At 54.1% G+C, this 19,516-nt stretch overlaps 1 protein-coding gene across 6 annotated transcripts in view; it reads right to left on the reverse strand.

Moving 5' to 3' along the window:
• HTT (huntingtin) overlaps positions 1-19,516 on the reverse strand; it is a 123,207-nt gene that overhangs the window by 15,712 nt on the left and 87,979 nt on the right. For all 6 annotated transcript variants that reach the window (XR_010382028.1, XM_064488554.1, XM_031438376.2 and 3 more), the window contains 12 exons: positions 18,251-18,455; positions 11,985-12,126; positions 10,373-10,552; positions 10,070-10,246; positions 9,727-9,803; positions 8,395-8,533; positions 7,303-7,425; positions 5,530-5,743; positions 5,093-5,238; positions 3,771-3,948; positions 2,698-2,793; positions 415-602 (listed from right to left, as the gene is read on the reverse strand). Coding sequence is in view for 5 of the 6 variants with exons in the window: in XM_064488554.1 (XP_064344624.1) it covers positions 415-602; positions 2,698-2,793; positions 3,771-3,948; positions 5,093-5,238; positions 5,530-5,743; positions 7,303-7,425; positions 8,395-8,533; positions 9,727-9,803; positions 10,070-10,246; positions 10,373-10,552; positions 11,985-12,126; positions 18,251-18,455 (1,865 nt within the window). In the remaining variant the exon portion in view is untranslated. The remainder of the gene's footprint in view (positions 1-414; positions 603-2,697; positions 2,794-3,770; positions 3,949-5,092; positions 5,239-5,529; positions 5,744-7,302; positions 7,426-8,394; positions 8,534-9,726; positions 9,804-10,069; positions 10,247-10,372; positions 10,553-11,984; positions 12,127-18,250; positions 18,456-19,516) is intronic.

The following is a 19,516-nucleotide window of genomic DNA, read 5'->3' on the forward strand; positions in this document are numbered from 1 at the left end:
TGAAGACTTTCAAAGAGCAGTCAAGCTGCAAAAGCGGCTAAAACCCACGAGCACTCCCAAAGGTGACTACTTACAGGGGACCCTCGCCCGAGGGGTGGAATTTCTGCTCCCCCATGAAACATATTAGTCAAACGGCCTTAGAATCACAGCCGGCGCCCTCGGAGGTGAAGTCTTATCTCATGATGGAACGCCTCACCTCGTTTTAGAAAACTGAGTATTTCTACTAACTGCCAAGACACTTCACGCCCGAGGGAACCAGGCAGGTGTCAAGGCTGCACGTGGCAAATGCTCTGGCCGCCACAAACGGGCACCTGAGCAGACAAGACCTGGCTTCAGCCTCCAGCACCCCCGAGCCCGTGGCTTCCTATGAGCCCCCCAGATCTCGCGCTTCTGTGAAGGGGGGCCCAGACTTACCAGGGGCGGGACGCGCGTGTAGCTGTTCACCAGGGGCAGGCGGGCCAGGCTGACGACGATGTTCCGGAGCACTGGCGTGAGGAACGCCGGGGTGCTGCGGCTCCTTTCATGACCCAAGGCCAACACCGACGGCAGGGACTCCACCATCTCAGCCACCATCACACAGGCGGCAGTAACACACTGAGGAGCTGAAAACACACATGTGGTTAAGACAGGAACACACCCCAGGACTGCCGCCTCCCCTCCCAGTCTCCCCAGCCTCCCACCACCACCTCACCAGGGACGTGGAGGCCCCGAGGATTCCAGCTGCTGGCTGACGGCTGGCACACCCTCCCGCCTTCATCCCGTCCAAAAAAGCAGTCCTCCCAAGTCTGCCAGGACTCCTGCCGTCCCCTTGAACTGGGTCCCAGTGCTCTGGCTTCTCTGGTTCCCCAGGACCCTGTGCTGGTCACTACGCTGGTGCGCAGAGAACATGTTACAATCACTGGTCATGGTTCCCCAAGACTGCAGTTCTCGTGGCTGGTGGAGGGGTTCTGATGGGACTCTGGGTCCCACCCGGGAAGTCATGAGGCAGAATGCTGAGAAAACCCCACGTCCCGAGGTGAGAAGCACTGCACCTCAAGTGCAGGGACGGCTGCTTACTCCCTTTGAGTCTGGCTCAGAGTGTGTGCCAAAGAGTGACTTGCTGAGCTGACAAATGAGGAGGGTCGTGGGTGGGCAGTGTCCACGTCCACGAGATTCAGCAGTACAGACAACTTCCTCCCAGAGAGAAGGAATTTCCGCTGGACTTAAGGAACTGAGCCCCAAACTAAGAGACACGAGGGTGGCTTGAATAAGACTTAAGGGATCATCTTTAAGACGTATCATCCCATCAAGGTGATAAAGCAAGCAAGCTTCTTCCTCTGGCCAGGGTGAAATTAACCGGCCTAAACAGGGCCGTGGAGAGCGAGCGCAATTACAGAAACCCACACTGAAGGTGCTCCCGCCAGTGGGCTGGCTGCTCCGACTCAACCTGAGAAACGCCTGAACTGTCCTCAGACGGATGGAAGTTCAAACCATAAATGAAATATGGTCTCACTCACTGAGCACCCACGGCAAGCCTGCAGCTTGCCGTGGGTGCTTTACACGTATTCATTTACATAACGCGGCGCTGGCCCCAGCAGGTGAGTCCTGCCCTTGTCTGCACTACAGACGCACGAGACAGAAGCTCGCTGAGGCCACCCAGCCAGAAGGTGGCCAAGCAGGGAGTGAGCATCTGCATGCTCCTCAGGCATTAGCAAGAAATCATCCGTCACAAACTAAGGGCTGGCAGAACCGCGCAGCCTCGAGGTAGACGCCTGGAGGAGAGCTGAGCCAGGCAAGGGGAAGTCACTGCTCTGGACGGCTGTGCGGTCATAGGACCTCGAGCAGAAGCGGGAGGAAAACTGTGCTTCATCCCGACGACGGGAACGCCGTCAGCACCCGGGACGGCGCCGAGGCGGCAAGACGTACACAGGCTGTAGGTGCACCCGCTACAGAAGCGCGTTTCTCACACCAGCGGGCCACGGACGGGACCTCGGTACTCCACGTAAGAGTGTCCAAAGACAAGATGGCCCAGAACCACTGGGCGGGCCTTTGCTTCCCCCTTGGTGGGACAGGCTGCAGGCGGGCCTTCCTGCCAGACCCCCGGGCCAAGAGCCCGGAGGGCCTGGTGACAAGGAGTCACTTGGCCAAGAAGCTTTCCTCCCAATCTGCCTCGCCACCATTTTCAGAGTAAAATACCTGAATTGGCGGAAAGTACATGAAAAGCTAAGCTACGTGTCTACGTCTGGAATAGGTTTACATGAAAGGTGTGGAGTTTTTCCCACAGGGAGAGGAGGAAGCCCACCAGAAAAGAGAGCACCCAGGCCCCTAACGCTCTCTAGCTTCAGCTCCTCCGTGCTCCCACGTGTTCACCCTTCCCTCCGTACAGACACTGCCCGCGGCGCACAGCAGGGGCAACGCGGACCGGAACAGAGTCTCAGGCAAAGACATGCAAGCGGGAGGTGTAGGGGGGTGGGGGGTGCCTGGTGGTGGGAAGACTGGGCGTCCCGGGTGTCGCAGGGCACGGGAGCAGGTGCCGGGCCGTGCAAGGCAGTGTCTGTGGTCGCCCTCCAGCTTGGGGACCAGTGACAGAATGCACCGAGTTGTGTCAGGTCGGCTCTCCTGTCCAGCGTTCACACTGGCCGCTGTAAGGGCTTCTTCCATGAATGAATTTCAAGCCCCCAAAGAAACTAGGTCAGAAGAAATGACGCTGAGACTCACTCGGAGCGTCTGAGTCCACTTCGTCCTCTCTGGCAGCCTTTGGGGTGTTCGTCCTTCCTTCTGGACCAAGAAGCTGGTCCCCAGGCTGCACCACAACTAAAACCGTAACAGAAAAGACAGAAGAATTTTCAAACATTTTTATCATCTCTTATAATTCAGATCTTCATATTCATGCAGACTTATAACATCTCGAAGCGACAGACTGCATCAAATGAAGGCTAGGTTTCCTAGAATAGACTTTACATAATTCTAGACAACACGACTCGATATCAATCTCCAGGTTAATCTGAAATGCACAAGGATTTGGTCTCCACACTTGGACATGCAAGTCCTTCCACTGTCCCCAGCTCTTTCCCCAAAGGTTTTTATCGGACAGTTCATGACTCGTTACTGCTAAAAGCACCAATGCAGCCCCCAAGAAGTCTGGCTTTGACAAATTACTCCCTGGATCTTGGTCTTCAAGTCGACTACAAATGGCACAGATGAAAACAATTCAAACGAGTCTTCAAAATACCACTCCATAATGTTTAACTTAAAAATACAAAGCTTCAAAATACCCTCTAACATGTGAACTGTAATGTCCAATTTTTAAAAATTTTTTGGCTAATGACCGTTGTTAAGGACACTGTCCCTCGAAAAGAACGGCACTTTTATTTTACGATATGTTAGTGTTACAATGCAGCGCAGAAACAAGCACTTCTAACTATGACAGAAAACAAGTAACCTTTTTACTGTAATCGTATTAGTCTTATGATCATTTAGGACTAAAAGGATGAAACGACCAACTAGGACCAGAGATCAAAAGGACACAAATTACAAGTATTTTTATGAAAGCTGGAACTCCAAAATCTAAATGAATGACTACAAAAGCACATTCAAGCTAAATTCTAGAGCAGACTCCAAGATGCTGGAGATTAAGGCCAGGTCCGTGTTTTATCCACCTCTCCACCCCCCGGCTCCTAACTCAGCACCTGGCGAGCAGGTGGCACAGAGCAAACAACTGTGGCTCGCTGTTCGGAGCTGACTACTGGTTCCGATGACATAGGACAGAAACCCCATGGTCATGGACTCACTGGCTTCCAGGATGAAGCGCACACAGTGGATGAGGGAGCAGGCGTGGGTCACCATCTCCGGAGAGGAGAGGGCGCTCCAGAGGCTGGGCAGCTGCAGAGCCAGGCAGCAGCAGTCCAGGCCCGCCTGCAGGTCCAAACTCAGTGGGATCCGCTCGTGGACCAAATGCCAGGACAGCGCCTGTGGGGGGAGGGCCTGTTAACGAAGGCTTGGCTCACACCTCTCTCTGGACGCAGGGGCCGTCCGGGAACGGGCCACAGCTCGAGAGGCCAGCAGTACCTGCTCTTCCAGAGGGATGGCTCTCTCAGCCACCGTCCCCAGCTCTCTTCAGTTCAACCCTCACCCCTGGCTCCCTAAGAGTCTCCACCCCGCAGAACAGCCACCCCAATCTGGCCGACCCCCTCCTGCAGCTCTGTGGGCTCCCTCAGCCACCCTCCCCTGGCCGCTAGGCCTGTGGATCAGGCTCTCCCTCGGCCCCCAGGCCAGGGCCCAGCCTCTGCCACAGAGACAGCAGGCTGGGGTTCAGGTGCCGACGGGCTACTTCCCAGTGGGTGAACCTGGGAAGTTGTTGAACCTCTCTGAGCCCCGCTTCCCTCATCTGTGAAGTGGGAACAGCCTGCCTCCCGGGGCTGGAGTGAGACCCCAACAGAAGACGCAGGGATAGGGCTTCACCCCGCACGCAGCGGTCCCTCTGTCCTGTAACCGTACACCTGCTGCAGCGTCCCGCTGCGCTGCTCTCTGGCTCGGCCTGGTGCAAGCAGGCACTTGCGTGGACGCCTGTGCGAATGCCCCCGACCCCCTCCCTCTCTGCTGTGTAGGGGCAGGCGCAGTCAGGACTGGGTCAGCCGTGTCCTCTGCCCCCCCAGGATGCAGGCCAGACCCTCTTTTCCAGAAGTCACAAGAAAAGGCAACAGACCCACAATATGTACACACGTCTGGGGTGTTTACAAGCGTTAACACAGTATTCAATTCCCCACAGCTGAAATGTCAGGTTAATTGCTCAATTTAAAATACAGTAAATTTCTCAGATTACTATTTTTAAGTATCTTAAAACCAGGATCAACGTTATGTTTGCGCTGCTTCTTCCCCTGGAAACGATTTTAAATGGATGGTCTGTGCTGAAATCAAACGCATCCCAGCATCGAGGAAACAGATTCACACGTTGGCAGTGCCCTGTATTCAAAGACCCCAAAAGGTCTGTACTCATCTCACCACCACTGTGCTTCTCCCGGCCTGAGCCCCCCCCGCCCGACACCCCCCACCCTCCAGACTCCAGACGGGAGAGCCTTCCTGCCACCCCTCCTTCCATGCAGCTGCCTCTCACCTCGAGAGTCACGACCACAAACTTCACGGTGTCATGCTCCTTCTCAGGAGGAAGGTGCAAGTGTCCGGGCAGCTTGGGGAAGAGCAGCAGGAACTGGGCCAGGGCCCGGGCCAGCGTGGTCAGGGACCGGTACAGCGTGGCGTCCCCTGAAACACAAGCCTCGGTGGGTTGGCATGCCCTCCCAGGAGAACGCCCGCCACACAGGACCCGAGTTCCCGAGGCCCGGCCTGCGCTCCCCATGGGCTCCGTGGAGGAGGGACACAGTGGCCCCCGCGCCGGAGGACACGCAGAACTGCGGCCCAGCGCCGGGCCCAGTGACCTCTGGAAACACCGACCATGTGTTAGATCAACAGCGGTCACTGTTTTCACTCGGTGCAAAGCATGGCACTGGCCCTGCAGCATTTTTATAAAATTAGACAAGTGTTTACTTTAATTACCAAAGAGATCATCCAGCTTGCTCCAGTAGGTGGTGGGCTCCACGGGCAGAAAGGGCTGGAAAACCTGGTGGGTGTCGGGGAGCTGCTGGACCACACCTGTCACACGGTCTAGTGTCGCCATGCGGGCCGCTTCAAACAGGGGGCTCTTCTGGCCTCCACGGACCTCGCGCACGCCCAGGCCCAAGCACGGGGCCAGCAAGCTCAGGTTGAACTCCTGCATCAGGGCAGTAAGGTTCACCAACGACTAGCACACAGGCTCTCCGTCAGGCACGAGAGACACGACAGACGGGGGCAGTGCAGACGCTTCCAAGACGACAGGTCAGGGCACACAAAGTATTTTAAAGAATACCTGATTCTACTTCTGTTATAAGCAAACGAGCAGCTCCATGTAACATATGATCAGGGAAGCAGATTTCTGGTATCATTCAAGTACTTTAATTTTAAAGAAATATTTTAATTGTTTATGCCTTCAGATTTATTTGAAATCAAAAATTTAATATGAGGATATTTTAATTGATAAAAATACAAAATCAAGCTGATGTGCTATCCAAGAAATCAGTGAAACAGCCAGTGCGCCCAAGGTTTGAAAAAGGTAAGTCATGTTCAAAAGCAGCTGAAATAAATCAAAGTCGCCAGATAAACGCCACAGGTCTGATCGTAAAAATGGCATCGCACGTGATAACGTTTCAATCTGTACTGTTCTTTGACTTTTTTTTAGAAAGTCCTTTAAAGATTTTTTTTTTGGGAAAAAAAGGTTTTTTTGGGCCAATTATCATGTAGAATATTAATTGTAATTCAGTTACTATTCAGAGCTGTGTGTGTCATTGTCGGCAACCACAACGGAACCCTCCGTCACAGCCGCCACAGCCAAGCTTTTCCTCAAAGCTGTTAAATGTCCAACTAGCAAATTTGAAAAATTCAATAAACTGGTTATTAAGTAAATTGATCATTCAGCAAACCAGATTTCACTGCATGGCTGTTTAAAATGGTCAGCAAACTGGTTTTGGGCCGATTCTCCTGTCTTCTCAAGGCAGCTTTTATTTCACGGTGATGGAGGAAGGGGACTTGGGGAGGCGTGGCTGTGTGGCCTGTGCCCCAAGCCCCTGCCATGCCTGGCCCATTCTCCACTGCCCCCAGCCTGCACCCTAATGCCCCCCCAGCCCTCGCTTCACTCCCGCTTGGTCCATCTCAAGGCAGCACACCACCACCTAAGGGTTCATCGACCACTCCCCTGGAGGTCGGAGAAGGGACAAGCTAAGGCTGTGGCTAGGTGCTGCCACGAGGGGGGCCACCCCCAGAGGACCTGCCACAGGAGTGGGGACAGGGTACAGGCGCTCTGCGCAGCACGCCTGTGCGACACCTAGTGAGGGGGTGGGGGGACCCTGCTACCACAGGCAGAGGGGTACTGAAGGGCAACTTCACGGCCAAGACCAGGCCATCACGAGTCAGTCAGACCACATGCTTTGGCACCAGCCCGACACCCTTCCTCACGAGCACAGGACAAGCAACTGGAACTCATCATGACCCACGGGAACCTATCTTCTTTAAGGGCCTGGGAAGCTGAATTAAACACAACTCCTCCTTTGGACTCTGATGTGGGAAGTGACACGTGCTTTCGGGTCACAGCCCTGGACGAGGGTCTCTGTGCTGAGGCGGCGAGATGCATGGTGCATGGTGCACGGTGCACGGTGCACGCAGGTCACCGGACAGCGGGAGGGGTCAGACCCACGTACCCAGCGAGAGAAAGCCAGCGCCCCCCGCCCCCCGCCATACCGTGTGCATCATGAACGCGCTCAGGTCGCTGGGCGGGATCCGATTCACCAGCTCTGCCCCTTCCAGCAGTGCAGAGTCCGACCGTGTCCAGCACTGCGACCTAACCAGACGTATGTACCAGTCCTGGAGAAAGAGGAGGGGGGTGACAGACGCAACAGGGCAGGGCTTTCAAGGGCTGCAACGCTACTGGACATGCACTGTTCTTCACCGACTGACCCCCGCGCCCTGCGGCGGCCCCAGGACTATGACCACAGCTTCGGTCAAACTGGACTCCAGCCGTGCGGGCTGTTCTCCACACCACGGGCCTTTTCCACGGGAAGTGATGCCTGCCACGGAGGCTGCATCTCGGGACTCACCATCACCTGTCTGGACAGCCTTTCTCCTCACACCTGCCCCTCAAAACAGTAAAGCACTCAGGGCAGCGGGCCCTCCTGTCTGTGCCCTCACTCTCCGTCCTCCGTGCTGAGCACCGTGCTGATCATCTTCCACCGGAGGTCTGCTCTGCCGCCCCGCCCCCGGGCCCAGAGCAGCAGAAGCACGGAGCAACCCAGCCTGAGGACAGGGGCCTGGACTGCGCTGAGCTCCGCCTGGGCTGCTGGGTTTTGAAATTCAAGTTCATATCCAAACCGAACTCTCTCCAGGCCCCAGGTGGTCCCCAGCTCGGAGGTGTGAGGGCTGAGGGGATGAGGTATCAGTCCCTTGGGGAGGTGGGGTCAACGTACAGGAGGTCACAGGCGTAAACAGGGAGACAGGCCAGGTGGGCCGTGCTAGCAGGCTGCGCAGGCGTGAGTGCAGGCCACGGCCACCCGTCTCCCCCATCTCCTGATTCTTTATTAATTACCTTGACCCTCAGCCCCGCTAATGACCCAAGTCAGCGCTTCCCTTCTCACCCCGTGCCCCCAGCTAATGACCTGGGCTGAACCTCACAGACCCTGTCGCTGACTCTCTCCACGGCTGGCAAGAACCAGGCAGGCGGACACCCCTGGGGGCCACACGGAGCGCCTCCACCCCGTCCCCGGCCGCTGGACGACAGAGGTACTCGGTGCCTGGAGGGGGCCCTGTGTGTCACCTGCAGACCTGCTGGATACTTACCTTGTCTGGAATCACTGTCTCCAGCACCAGGGGCCCATCCCCGTCCAGCGGGTGGGGTGTGGCCAGAGGAGCGGGGCCACGCGACCCTGGCGCGGTGGCGAGACGGAGCCTGTCCAGCAGGGAGTAGAGCCGCTGGTGCCTGGAAGCCAATCACACGCGGGGTCAGCACACTGCCCGCCGCACAGGAGGAAGTCACAGGGGCTTCTTATAGCAGGTGCGACACATGTGAGACTTTCTGTTCAGAGCTATTTCTCAAGGACACTCAAACAAGTCATGATCCAAATTCAGGCCCTAGTTTACATGTAATAAACACAGTTTTAAGTCCCACAAATGTTTTTCAGAAATTTCACTTACACTCAAACATTGCAACAGGAAACACCTGGTATAACAGCTGACAAAAGCACTTGTTACAAACACAAAACAGATCACCGAGCATCCAAGTGCACAAAGCCTATTTACTCTCCCAGCAATACACAGTTTACAGCAATTCACATCCACTTCATACAAGAGTCACCTCATCTGGCACAAGACATTGATAACCTTCCTCATCTGGGCTGGATACTAAGTCTAGGGTCAAAAACAACCAAGTCTGACCCCCCCCCCCACCTGCTATGGGAGCGACTGCGTCGTAACGCAAATCCCAGCATCACCCGCCGGGCAACGGACAAGCCACCTCTGAGCACGCGCTGCGCCGGGTGCAGCCCCTCCCCAGGCAGACACCACCAACAGCTCCTCGTGAGACTGGAGTCACAGCACGGTCACTAGATTCTCTCTCATACCCTCCCCCCTCGTGGCGGAAATAAGGTCAAAGCCTCTCCCAATTTATTTTGTAGTCATGGAAACATCCTCAGGTAACAGATGCCAAGATTTCTGATAAAGCCTCTAAAAGACTTTGCAAACAGAACTGGGTGATAAACAGCTATAAGGAGACAAAATTTTAACAAGATGCAGAAACTACTCTCGCGCCTTTCAGCTTTCAAGTCTTCGTTAGCTGTCAGACTGTAGGCTTTGACTCTGCAAAGATGCAGCTGAGAACTCAGTCCCAGTCGTCACAGATGGTGAGCAGAGGCGACAGGACACCCGCCACCCCTGGAGGCCCACAGAAGCACGAGCGCGGCGGTGAGAATGCCGTAGAGGTGACACTGCCAGCTGCTCTTCCCTTTTATAAAGCAAGATCTGTTTCGTTTTTTCCCCCAATTGGAACGGCTCTCTGTTAAGGCCTCCCTGCAGCAAGCCCATCTATAAGCACGCCGGCCTCTCGTCCTGAGTCTGCTCCCTCACAAACTGTAGTCGTTACAAGCAAAAGCAAGGAGCGCCTGGTCCCAGCATTACCTCTGAGCTAGCCCGCTGCTCTGAAGGTACTCCTGCATTCTGTTTAGTTCTTCCACTGGCACCTGGGCTGTGCTGCTCTGAAGGAGACAAGAACACGTCAGTGGGGTTGTAACATGCAACAAATCAAGTAAGCTTGTGCTCATTTAAAAAAGAAAATGGGACGTGTACAGTTTATCATAGCAAAGGCAGGCCAGAAGGAAGGCAAGCAGCACTCGTATCAGACACACAGGAAGGACCAGCTTATACGTTCCCTTCAGTGGCCACTTAGAGCAAGAACCGGTCAGTGGTTTGCTCGCCCAGCTAAGTCTGCAATAAAAACCAACATCATTGTTTCTTTCAGTACCTGTAAATTTGCAGCCAAAAGCATCTCTACCCGGCGACAAGCAAGGGTGTCGACCATGCGAGCCAGCACACGGAGCGGGGTGCACAGGAGCTTGTCCACGTACAGTGTCAGCACGGCGCCCGACTGGCTCAGGTGGATCCCCTCCAGGCACTGGAGGGTCTTCTTCAGAGCAGTGGGCTGGGGTTGGGGGGAAGGAAAGGAAAGGCGGAGTATTTTGCCACCTGGAAGGGAGTGGTTAAAAACGCTAACACCCCACTTGTAAGGCAGAGAAAACGCACAACAGCGGGCACCAGGAAGACTTACAGTTGAAAGATTTTCACAGCGAGACTGAATGGCCTGGATGAAAAGGCCGCTGGCCGCGGAATTCCGGTGGACAGCACTGATGAAGTCCTGCACGGGGGGCTCGTGGGACAGGGTGATCAGGTCCTGAACGTGGTTCACGATGAGCCACGTCAGGTGTTCTGAGTCATGCAGGTTCTGGCACTGCGGACAAAGGCAACAGGGAGACCATTTTCAAGTGACAAGGAGGGAACAGAGGCTAATGCCGCAGGAAAGGCCAGAGGGCAGGAAGCGAAAAACAACCCCGCACTAATCCTCCCTGAAAATCCCCAGTGTCGGAGCAGCGACAACCGGTGGGGCGGGAGCACACTCTACAGGGCCCGTCGCCCGCAACGAGCACTGCGGCCCGGCAGTGCCGCTCCAAGGGACACTGGCCAGCGGGCAGAGGCGGAGAGGAGTGTGACCCAGGGCCACCCAAGGGCGGCAGGGTGACTGGCCCAAGCCACGCCACGAGCAGGCCCCGCTCCCTCCAGGATCGCTCTGGCCTCAGCGTGGCCTGCTGACGGGTCTTCCCCATTACTCTCTCTCCAATCGAGCGACAGGTCAGTAGAAAAATAGAATTCCCTGTAACTGTCACGGTTCTGACAGAATTCCTGAATCCAAAACACAAATAGATCTTAAGGGAAGAAATTTCACGGAAGATGTATAAAGAGATACAAAGTATCCATCTTAAATCCACATGTTGCCTTTCCTTGTGATTAATGAACTTCCAGGCAGCAAATTGTAAAACAAAAAGAACTCTTCAACATCGGGTTAATGATCTATAGTTTCCACATGGGATAATTTGATAGCATTAACCTATAAAATTAATATATTTCTTACTTTTTTGTGAAAACAGAAAATAATTACACCAAATTACTCCTCAAAAATGGAACAAGATAGAAAGACTATTTCAACATCAAGAATTTAAGCAAAACACGAGGATTAGGCAGGTGCTAGTCTGCAAGGAAGCAGTGCGGGCAGAGGAGCCTCTTCTCTCGGGACCCAGGAGGCCCCACAGCGCGCTGGCTTGCGACACGGGCACGTGTCACCGTGCCCACCCTGAGGAACATGCCCCTCGCAGCAGCGCGGACGAGGAGCGAAGCCCTGGGAGAGTCCAACAGCAGGTCCTCTCTGAGTAATACGCTGACAGATTTCATTTTCTTCTACTTACTTACTTACTTAGTTTTTGTAAATTCTCTCTGTTCAACAAGTGATGCTAGTTTTATGGTCAAAATCTCCTGTAGAGTTATTTTCTTTAACAAAAGAATGACATTCAAACAGGAATCTGTTTTAAAATGCAGCAATGAAATCTAACACCCTTTCCGCAGATTAAAATCATTTTTTAATGAGACCTGCACAGCAAACACGGAGCCTCCCTCCTGGGGACAGCCGCGCCCAGCACCGTGAGCGGGACAGCGCCGAACCTTTTACAGACAGACTTAAAAACCCCAGGCTGCTTGCTGGTCGTACATCACAGAAGGATTCAACCTTGACTTTGGTCTCGTCCTGACGGGGGGAAGGCATCTGCAGAAGTCTGCCTGCACAGGGCGGCCTCCAGCCCCAACCCCGCCACGACCCGCGTTTCCACACTCACAACATAGTCGCAGAAGAGGATGAGGGCTCCCCGCCGCACAATTTCTCTGTTGCACACGCCCAGGCTGGAAGCCAAGGTGGAATCCTCCTCCTCTCCAGACACCGGGGGGCTGAGAGACTTCGTGCCGGACAGACTGCGTCTCCTAGAAGGAACAACAGACGCTCGGACAGTGTTTCTGAGAAAGAAAGCAGCCGGCTTACTTTCGAAACCCTGAAGACGGTTACTATCCAGTCCCGGTTCTCAAGCAGACAGTTCCTTTAAACACCGCCACAGCAGCGTGCCGTGTGTCAGACGTACGTACTCGCAGCTACCTGTTCCTGAGCCATGACAAAGCACATACAGAAAACTAAAGAAAACAGAGGGTTCAACAGGCAGAAAGTGACAAGGCTGGTCTGGAAGGCAGCTCTGCCGTCAAGCTGAGCGAGGCACCGGCGCTCTCCTCTGGGACCTGTTGCTGCCTGGGTCTGAGGGCGCGGCCGCTGCTCCCGGGCTCCCGGGTCCAGCCGGGCGAAGCCGCCGAGCGCCAGCAGGAAACCATCACGCTTTGCTCCTCCATTAGCAACAAAGAGTTCAACCCCAAACATGCCACAGGGTATACACCATCATGGACACCCTGTTTAAAAGCATCTGCAAAATTAATTCCCCACTAGTGGCGGTCCCTGCACTCCACGTTTACTTCTCACTTTGTTTTCTTTCTAAGGAGACGGGAATTGGACTCTCAGTTCTAGCCATACCCTTAAAACACCAGTCGCCACACTTGGAAACAGGCCATGTGACTCCAAGGTCAGCAGGACCACACTCCCCTCCGCACAGGGCACCTGCACACCTCCGCTGGGCTCAGCGGACATGGCGAGGACATCGGGGCAAGAATCCTCGGGGATGTGTCAGTTTTTAAACTGCAACGCCTCAGGTTTTAGAAAAGAATTGGTACAAAAATTCTACAGACAAAAAAATTTTAAATGACCATTTCTCTGTTTTCCAGCTGGTGAGTGGATAAGCAAACTGTGGCACATCTGTACCAGGAGACCCTGCAGCAACCACAAGGGACCACCTCCCACATGCGCGACACGGACGGTGGGCTCAGCGAAAGAACCAGCCTCCGCAGGCTGTCACCGCACGACTCCGTTCACTCCGCGCCTGCAGTCGGCCGGACATCAGGACGGGGCTTGGGTCAGAGGTCACCCGGGGTGGCCAGGGCGGGGGTGCCGCACAGAGACACAGGGAATTTTCTGAAGTGACAGTACTGTTCTAAATCTCAGCTGTGGTGGTGGGAATGTGACTCTGTTTGGTACAAAAAAGGGCATTATACTGCACTGTAAATTATACGTCAGTTACAAACTAACAAACAGAAAACCCTCCCTTTCTCAGTCAGCCCTCCTGCTGGCCCCCGTGCGACTTACGTTCAGGCTGTGATTTTGTGTCTTGAACAGCATAGCTATAAGGGAAAAGAGCCTGTGAAGGAGAAGGGGAGAATCTGCGACTCATACACCAGCAGTGGACACCAAGAAGCTCTGTGTCAACCCGAACTCTCAGTCTGGAGCAGGGCAAGCCCCCATGATGGCAGGACAGACCGACAGCACACGGACCTCCCACGTCCAAGACGGCCGCACATCAGGGACCAACAGTCCACAAAAGTAGGCCAGACGGAAAGCAAATCACGAGCTGTCAGGACGGGGTCCCAAAAGTAAGACGTAGACAAGAGCAGACCCCACTGCGGTGGCCGCGGGCTCTTCCAGGGGCGGCGCTGCCCAGAGTGCGGCCTGGGAACCCGCGCTCAGCTGAGAGCCAGCGGTGCTGGGCTGGGCACAGAACCTCTGCAACAGTTTGCTAGAGCAGTTCTGTGTCTGCTGAGTCTACAAGCAGAAAACAATGGTTTGTACTTTGTATTCCAAACTTCTAGTAATTCATTTTGGAAATGGAGACACTCATCACCAAAACCAGACAAAGACACCACAAAAAAAGAAAATTGTAGTGCAACATCCTTGATGAAGACTGATGCAAGAACCCTCCACGAGACACTAGCAAACCAAAGTCAACAGCACACAGAAGCGCTCACACCCCACGACAAGCAGGATTTATTCCAGGGATGCAAGGATGGTCCAACACCTGCAAATCAATCAGTGTGCTACGTCACGCTAACAGAATGAGGAGTTAAAGACATACGATCATCTCAATAGGTGCAGAAGAAGCTTCCGATAAAGTTCAACACCCATTTATGATAAAAACTCTCTGTACACAGAGAACACACCTCAGCATAAGAAAGGCCACACATGACAAGCCCAAAGCTACGTCATACTCAACAGTGAAGAGCTGAAAGCTTTTTCTCTAAGATCAGAAACAGAACAAGGATGCCCACTCTCACCACTTTTATTCAACATAGTACTAGAAGTCCTAGCCACAGCAATTAGGCAAAAAAAAAAAAAAGTAAAAGAAAAAGAAAAAGAAATAAAAGGTATTCATCAAATCAGAAAGAAGTGTAACTTTCACTAATTGCAGATGGCATGACACTTGGTATACACAGAAAACCCTCAAGAGGCCACCAAAAAACTGTTAGTTCTAATAAATGAATTCAGCAAGGACACACAGGACACACAGAAACCTGTGGCATTTCTATACGCTAATAACAAACCATCAGAAAGAGAAATAAAGAAAACAATCCCAGTCAAAAAGAATAAAATACTTAGGAGTAATTTAACCAAGGAGGTCAAATACTGATACGGTGAGAACTCTTAAGACATTGACGACAGAAAGTGAAGACGACATACATGGAAGGAGAGACACCCCACGCTCGTGGGCCAGAAGAATCAACACTGTTAAAATGCCCACACTACCCAAGGCAATCCACAAATTCAGTGCCATCCCTATCCAAAAGCCAGTGGCATTTTTCACAGAACTTGAACAAAAACTTCTAAAATTCACATGCAACCACAAAAGATCCCAAATTAACCAAAGCAATCTTGAGAAAGACGACTGGAGGTGTCACACGCCCGGACTTCAAACTACACTACAAAGCTACAGCAATCAAAACTGCATGGTGTTTTACAAAGAATAAAACGATGCCATTTGCAGCAACACAGATGGACCTGGAGATCGTCATTCTAAGTGAAGTCAGCCAGAGAGAGAGATACCACATGATACCAGTTGTATGTGGAATCTAAGGGGAAAAAGGGACAAATGCACTTATTTACAAAACAGAAACAGACCCACAGACAAAGAAAACAAACTCATGGTTACCAGGGGGGAAAGGGGTGGGAAGGGATATTGGAAGTTCGAGATCTGCAGACACTGACTACTGCATGTAAATAAAATAGATAACACCAAGGTCCTACTGCACAGCACAGGGAGCTGTGCCCAGTATCTTGTAATGCCCTTCAATGAAAAAGAATGTGAAACGAATATATGTGTGTATATGTATGACTGAAACATCACGCTGTACACCAGAAACTGACACAACACTGCTTCAATAAAAAAATTTAAAAAACAGACACAAAAAATTTGTGTGGTGTTGACAACCAAAACAGACACATGTATCATCGCTGGAGCAGAACACAGAGCCTAGGAACACTCACACGACAGTGTGCGCTCTAACAGGTGGACACAATCAACCCGGGGGCTCCCGCACGCATGCCTGCGTGTTCACCTGTGACACTGGGCAAGCTGCTTCTCCGGGAAAAGAGGCTTCCTCGTCTGTAACACACGCGCAGGGCTGCAGGCCTTAGCGAGTTACTGAGATGCAAAGCCCTCAGGACATCTGGCACTTAGTGCCAGGGAAGTGCCAGCGTGCTACATGTGACAGCACATGATATATGTTCACTGATACGTCACTGCTGTTCCTACTGCCAGGGCAATTAAGTCCCTAACTCATGTGAGTGCTAGGAATACAGTGAGAGCCCTGCTGGGCTTGTGGTGTAGAGGGAAAGCCAGATATTAATCAGATTATCACACACAAACAGATGTCAAATTACAGCCTCAACACATGCCATGGAGGAGAGGCCAAGGCAGGCGTGAGAGCAGGCAATGAGACTTCACCAACCAGAGAGCAATCAGGAAGGCTTCCCAGAGGAAGTGATGATTGAGCTAAGAACCCACAAGCTCAAGAAACCCTAAGTTCAACTCTAAAAAGCTAGCCGAAAGTAAATCAACAGAATAAAGCCCACGACTGCACCTCAGAACCCATCTGCTCTCGCCAACTCTGGGGTAACCACCTTCTGTAAGGGCTCAGCCAGGCCACCTGTTCTCTCACCTAAAACTGTCACGTCCCCATTCCCAGGTCCTATTTTCCTCTAGAGCAAAACTCGTCTAAAGAATTGTCTAGAGCTGCTCTCTAAATCTCCCTCGTCCATGGTCTTTTTTCCTTAACTTTTATTTTGAAAACTTTCAAACCAAAAGAAAAGCTGAAAGAATAATTCAAGGAACAGCCACACAGTCTTCACCTAGATTCAACTACTAGCACGCTGCCACCCTTGTGCTCAGGCTCGCACTCCCCCGCCGCACACACGCTGCACTACACAGTCTACACGTGTGCACACTCACACTACACACACATAATTTGGGGGGCTGCACCTCGTGAGAGTAAACCTCAACACGTGCCCCCCTAAGAACTACTCATAATCAAGGGCAGCAGGCCGTGTAGACTCACATTCAGCACACCCGGTTGTCTTAACAGTGACCGTCTAGTTGATTCGTCCCCTGGATCCAGATGTAATCACGGATCATAAAACCACACGTGTCTGCCATGCAGACTTGCTTCTTTTCATCTAAGCAAACCGCTCTCCACCTTCCACGGCACTGGCTGAGCCTGCTGGAGAGCCCAGCTGCGTCTCTGCGGAAGGCCCTCCCTCCCCCAGGCCAGGGTCAGCCCTCCCACTCCCTCTTGACCTCACTCCAGGTCGGCCTCCGCCCTCACCACCCACCAGGTATCAAAAGGCAGAGGAGAAGGAGTCGAGAAGCACTGAGTGTGCACGGGGGTGGTGGGCACCGCCTCAGCGTCTACCTACCCGCACCCGCCAGCGCGGACAGCTGACCGAAGCCCCGCCTCGCCACGGTTCACCCGGTGCGACTCGGCCCCAGCCGCCCGTGGGGGTCCCCCAGGGAGCCTGGAAAAACACAGGAGCCCAGGACCCCAGTTCCTAAAGTGTCCAGGCACCAGGTCTGACAGTGGGCTGGGGCACAGGCTTGGTCCTTGGGACGATCCTCAGCACTCAGAGCAGGCTCCACGGACCTGGGGGTCAGCACCACCCGGGAGCCTGGCAGAAACGCAGAGTCCCAGGCCCCCAGCCATTTGTTGACTCAGAATCTGATGTCACGAGCTTCCGGCTGGTCTACACGCACAGTGAAAACATGGAAGTGGAAGACACTGGTTCTGCTTCTGACTCACGCAGGGCGGCGTCATGACAACAGGATTTCAAATGTTCTCACTGGTCTGTCCTCCCGACTAAACGGCAGACAGACACTTGGAGGGCAGGAAACGGCTCTTACTTTCCTGGCCACCCCACACAGTACCCCGCGGAGCACACCGCACAGGGCAGCTGTGTAGTAACGCCTGCTCACGGCGGCTTTTCCACCCGAAGCGGTGGACTGGCCACAACGGGGCCCCGCAGCCTCACTTGCGCAGCTGAGGCTCCGCACGGAGCAGGGAGGGGCTGGCCCCGGCCCCGCGGTCTGCGCCCTCTGCTATCTCCAGACCTTCCTCTCCTCGCCGTGGGCTCGAGCCTTCCGGAAGCCCTGCACCGAGGACTCGGCCTGCGGGGGCGGGGCACCGAAGCCTTCACCTCCACACATGTACACGCTTCTGAGAGAGAGTGCCTAGAAATCGACTTCAGGCTGAAAGCATTTTGCCAAAAGAGGGCCACCCACAATCAGATAGTGAATAAGTCTTTGAATGCCAAAAAGGAAGGCATTTCCAAGTAGTTCTGAAATGCTGCTAAATAATCACTTCATTGAGAATAACCAGAACCACATGGAACCTCTAAAGAAGTTAAGATATTGCAACATGTCTTGCTCTGGAGCCAGTTTAAGGATGAGAACCCAGCAGGAGGGACCCAACGCGTCAAGCACGGCCCTAACGTGAAATAGCACTGGGGACTTGTCAAAGGAACCGCACGTGAAAAGCAGTGGCGGCTTTGCCTGCCTGCAGTGGGACCACGTTTCCCCACAAAGGCGTCCACTGGAGAAAGATTAAACGTAGCAGAATTGTTACAAAGCCTCACGAAAACGGGGCCAAACCTCAAGCTGCTCAGTCTCAGCACAGGAGCCGGGGCACGTACTTGGGGGTCTGCTGCACCTCCGCCCACCAGCGGTAGTCGGTGTGGCTGACCAGCAGCAGGATCTGGCACCAGAGCAGCACGAGGGCCGGGTGGGTGGGGACCATGGAGCGCACCCAGGCATTCAAGCACTCCAGGCCGTAGAAACTGCCGTCGGCGCCCTCGGTGAAGAGTCTAGAGGCAGCTGCCGTGATTCTCCGGAACATCCCTGGAAACAAACCAAAGGTAAAACTGACCACAGGGAAGTGTCTTTGCCGCCCCCTCTCCGCAGCGCCCTCCTGCCACAGGCCCTGGAGAGACCTCCCGAATTCACCACTTCACTCTGTCCCCTCCGCGGCCTCCACCCCCAGCTCAAAGTGCCTCTCCCTTCACGCTGCCACCGGCTGGCCTTCACCCCAGGACACGGGGACATGCACATGCCGCAAAACACAGGGGGGAAGGCGGAGGGCTCGGCGTGGATGGGAGCTGGCTGGCGCCCCGCCCCTCATCTCAGGGCTCCTGGCATCAGTGGAGAGAGTCAAAATGTTGTCTCTGATTTAAATTTCACCACATTCCGAACACAGAAGAACCCTAAAGCTGGCAGAGCAAGTGGGCCACAGGCCCCTCCTCACTGCTTCACCGCTGGTTACGCTGATGCCCTGAGGCACGGGAGGGGAGCGGACGGAAGTTCGACATTACAAACAACAAAACCCCGACAAGTAGCTTCCCAGCGCGCAATTCTTCTCTGGGCCACGGTGAGGTTAGGCTGCCCCAGCCCTGGCCTGGTCCTTCTCTGTGCCTCCGTTATTGCCTGGGCTCCCCGTCGGGTCACGGATGCCAGGGAAGAGGCGGGTGCTGGCCCGGAGAAGCCCTGGAGCCAGGCGTGGGGCATGGAATGACAGGCTCAGGGCGTGGGACCCACTGAGCAGGCAGCAGGAAACCACGGTCAGAGCTGTGACCCAGACGGCTGAGCGACAGGCAGCCCTCGACTCAGACTGTGGCTCTACCGTTCCTACTCGGTCACCCCGGCCATGCGCGGCCTGGGGCCTGGCCCCTCACTTGTGGGATGGAATTAAGAGCAGCAGCTGCTCACAGGGCTGCAACAAGGCTCAAATCATAAAACCCGAGCCCAGGACTCGGCACAGTGCTGGATGAAGCACATGGCCAGCAAGCAGGCTGCTGCTGGAAGGATGTGAGGAAAGCAGGGGAAGGGGTGGGGTGGGGGGCTGGCGGACAGGCAGAGAGTCAGGGGCCCTCAGGTGGCGGGGTCAGGGGTGTTTCTGAACGTCT

Source organism: Camelus dromedarius, chromosome 1, assembly GCF_036321535.1.
Source record: "Camelus dromedarius isolate mCamDro1 chromosome 1, mCamDro1.pat, whole genome shotgun sequence".
Taxonomy (NCBI): Eukaryota; Metazoa; Chordata; class Mammalia; order Artiodactyla; family Camelidae; genus Camelus; species Camelus dromedarius.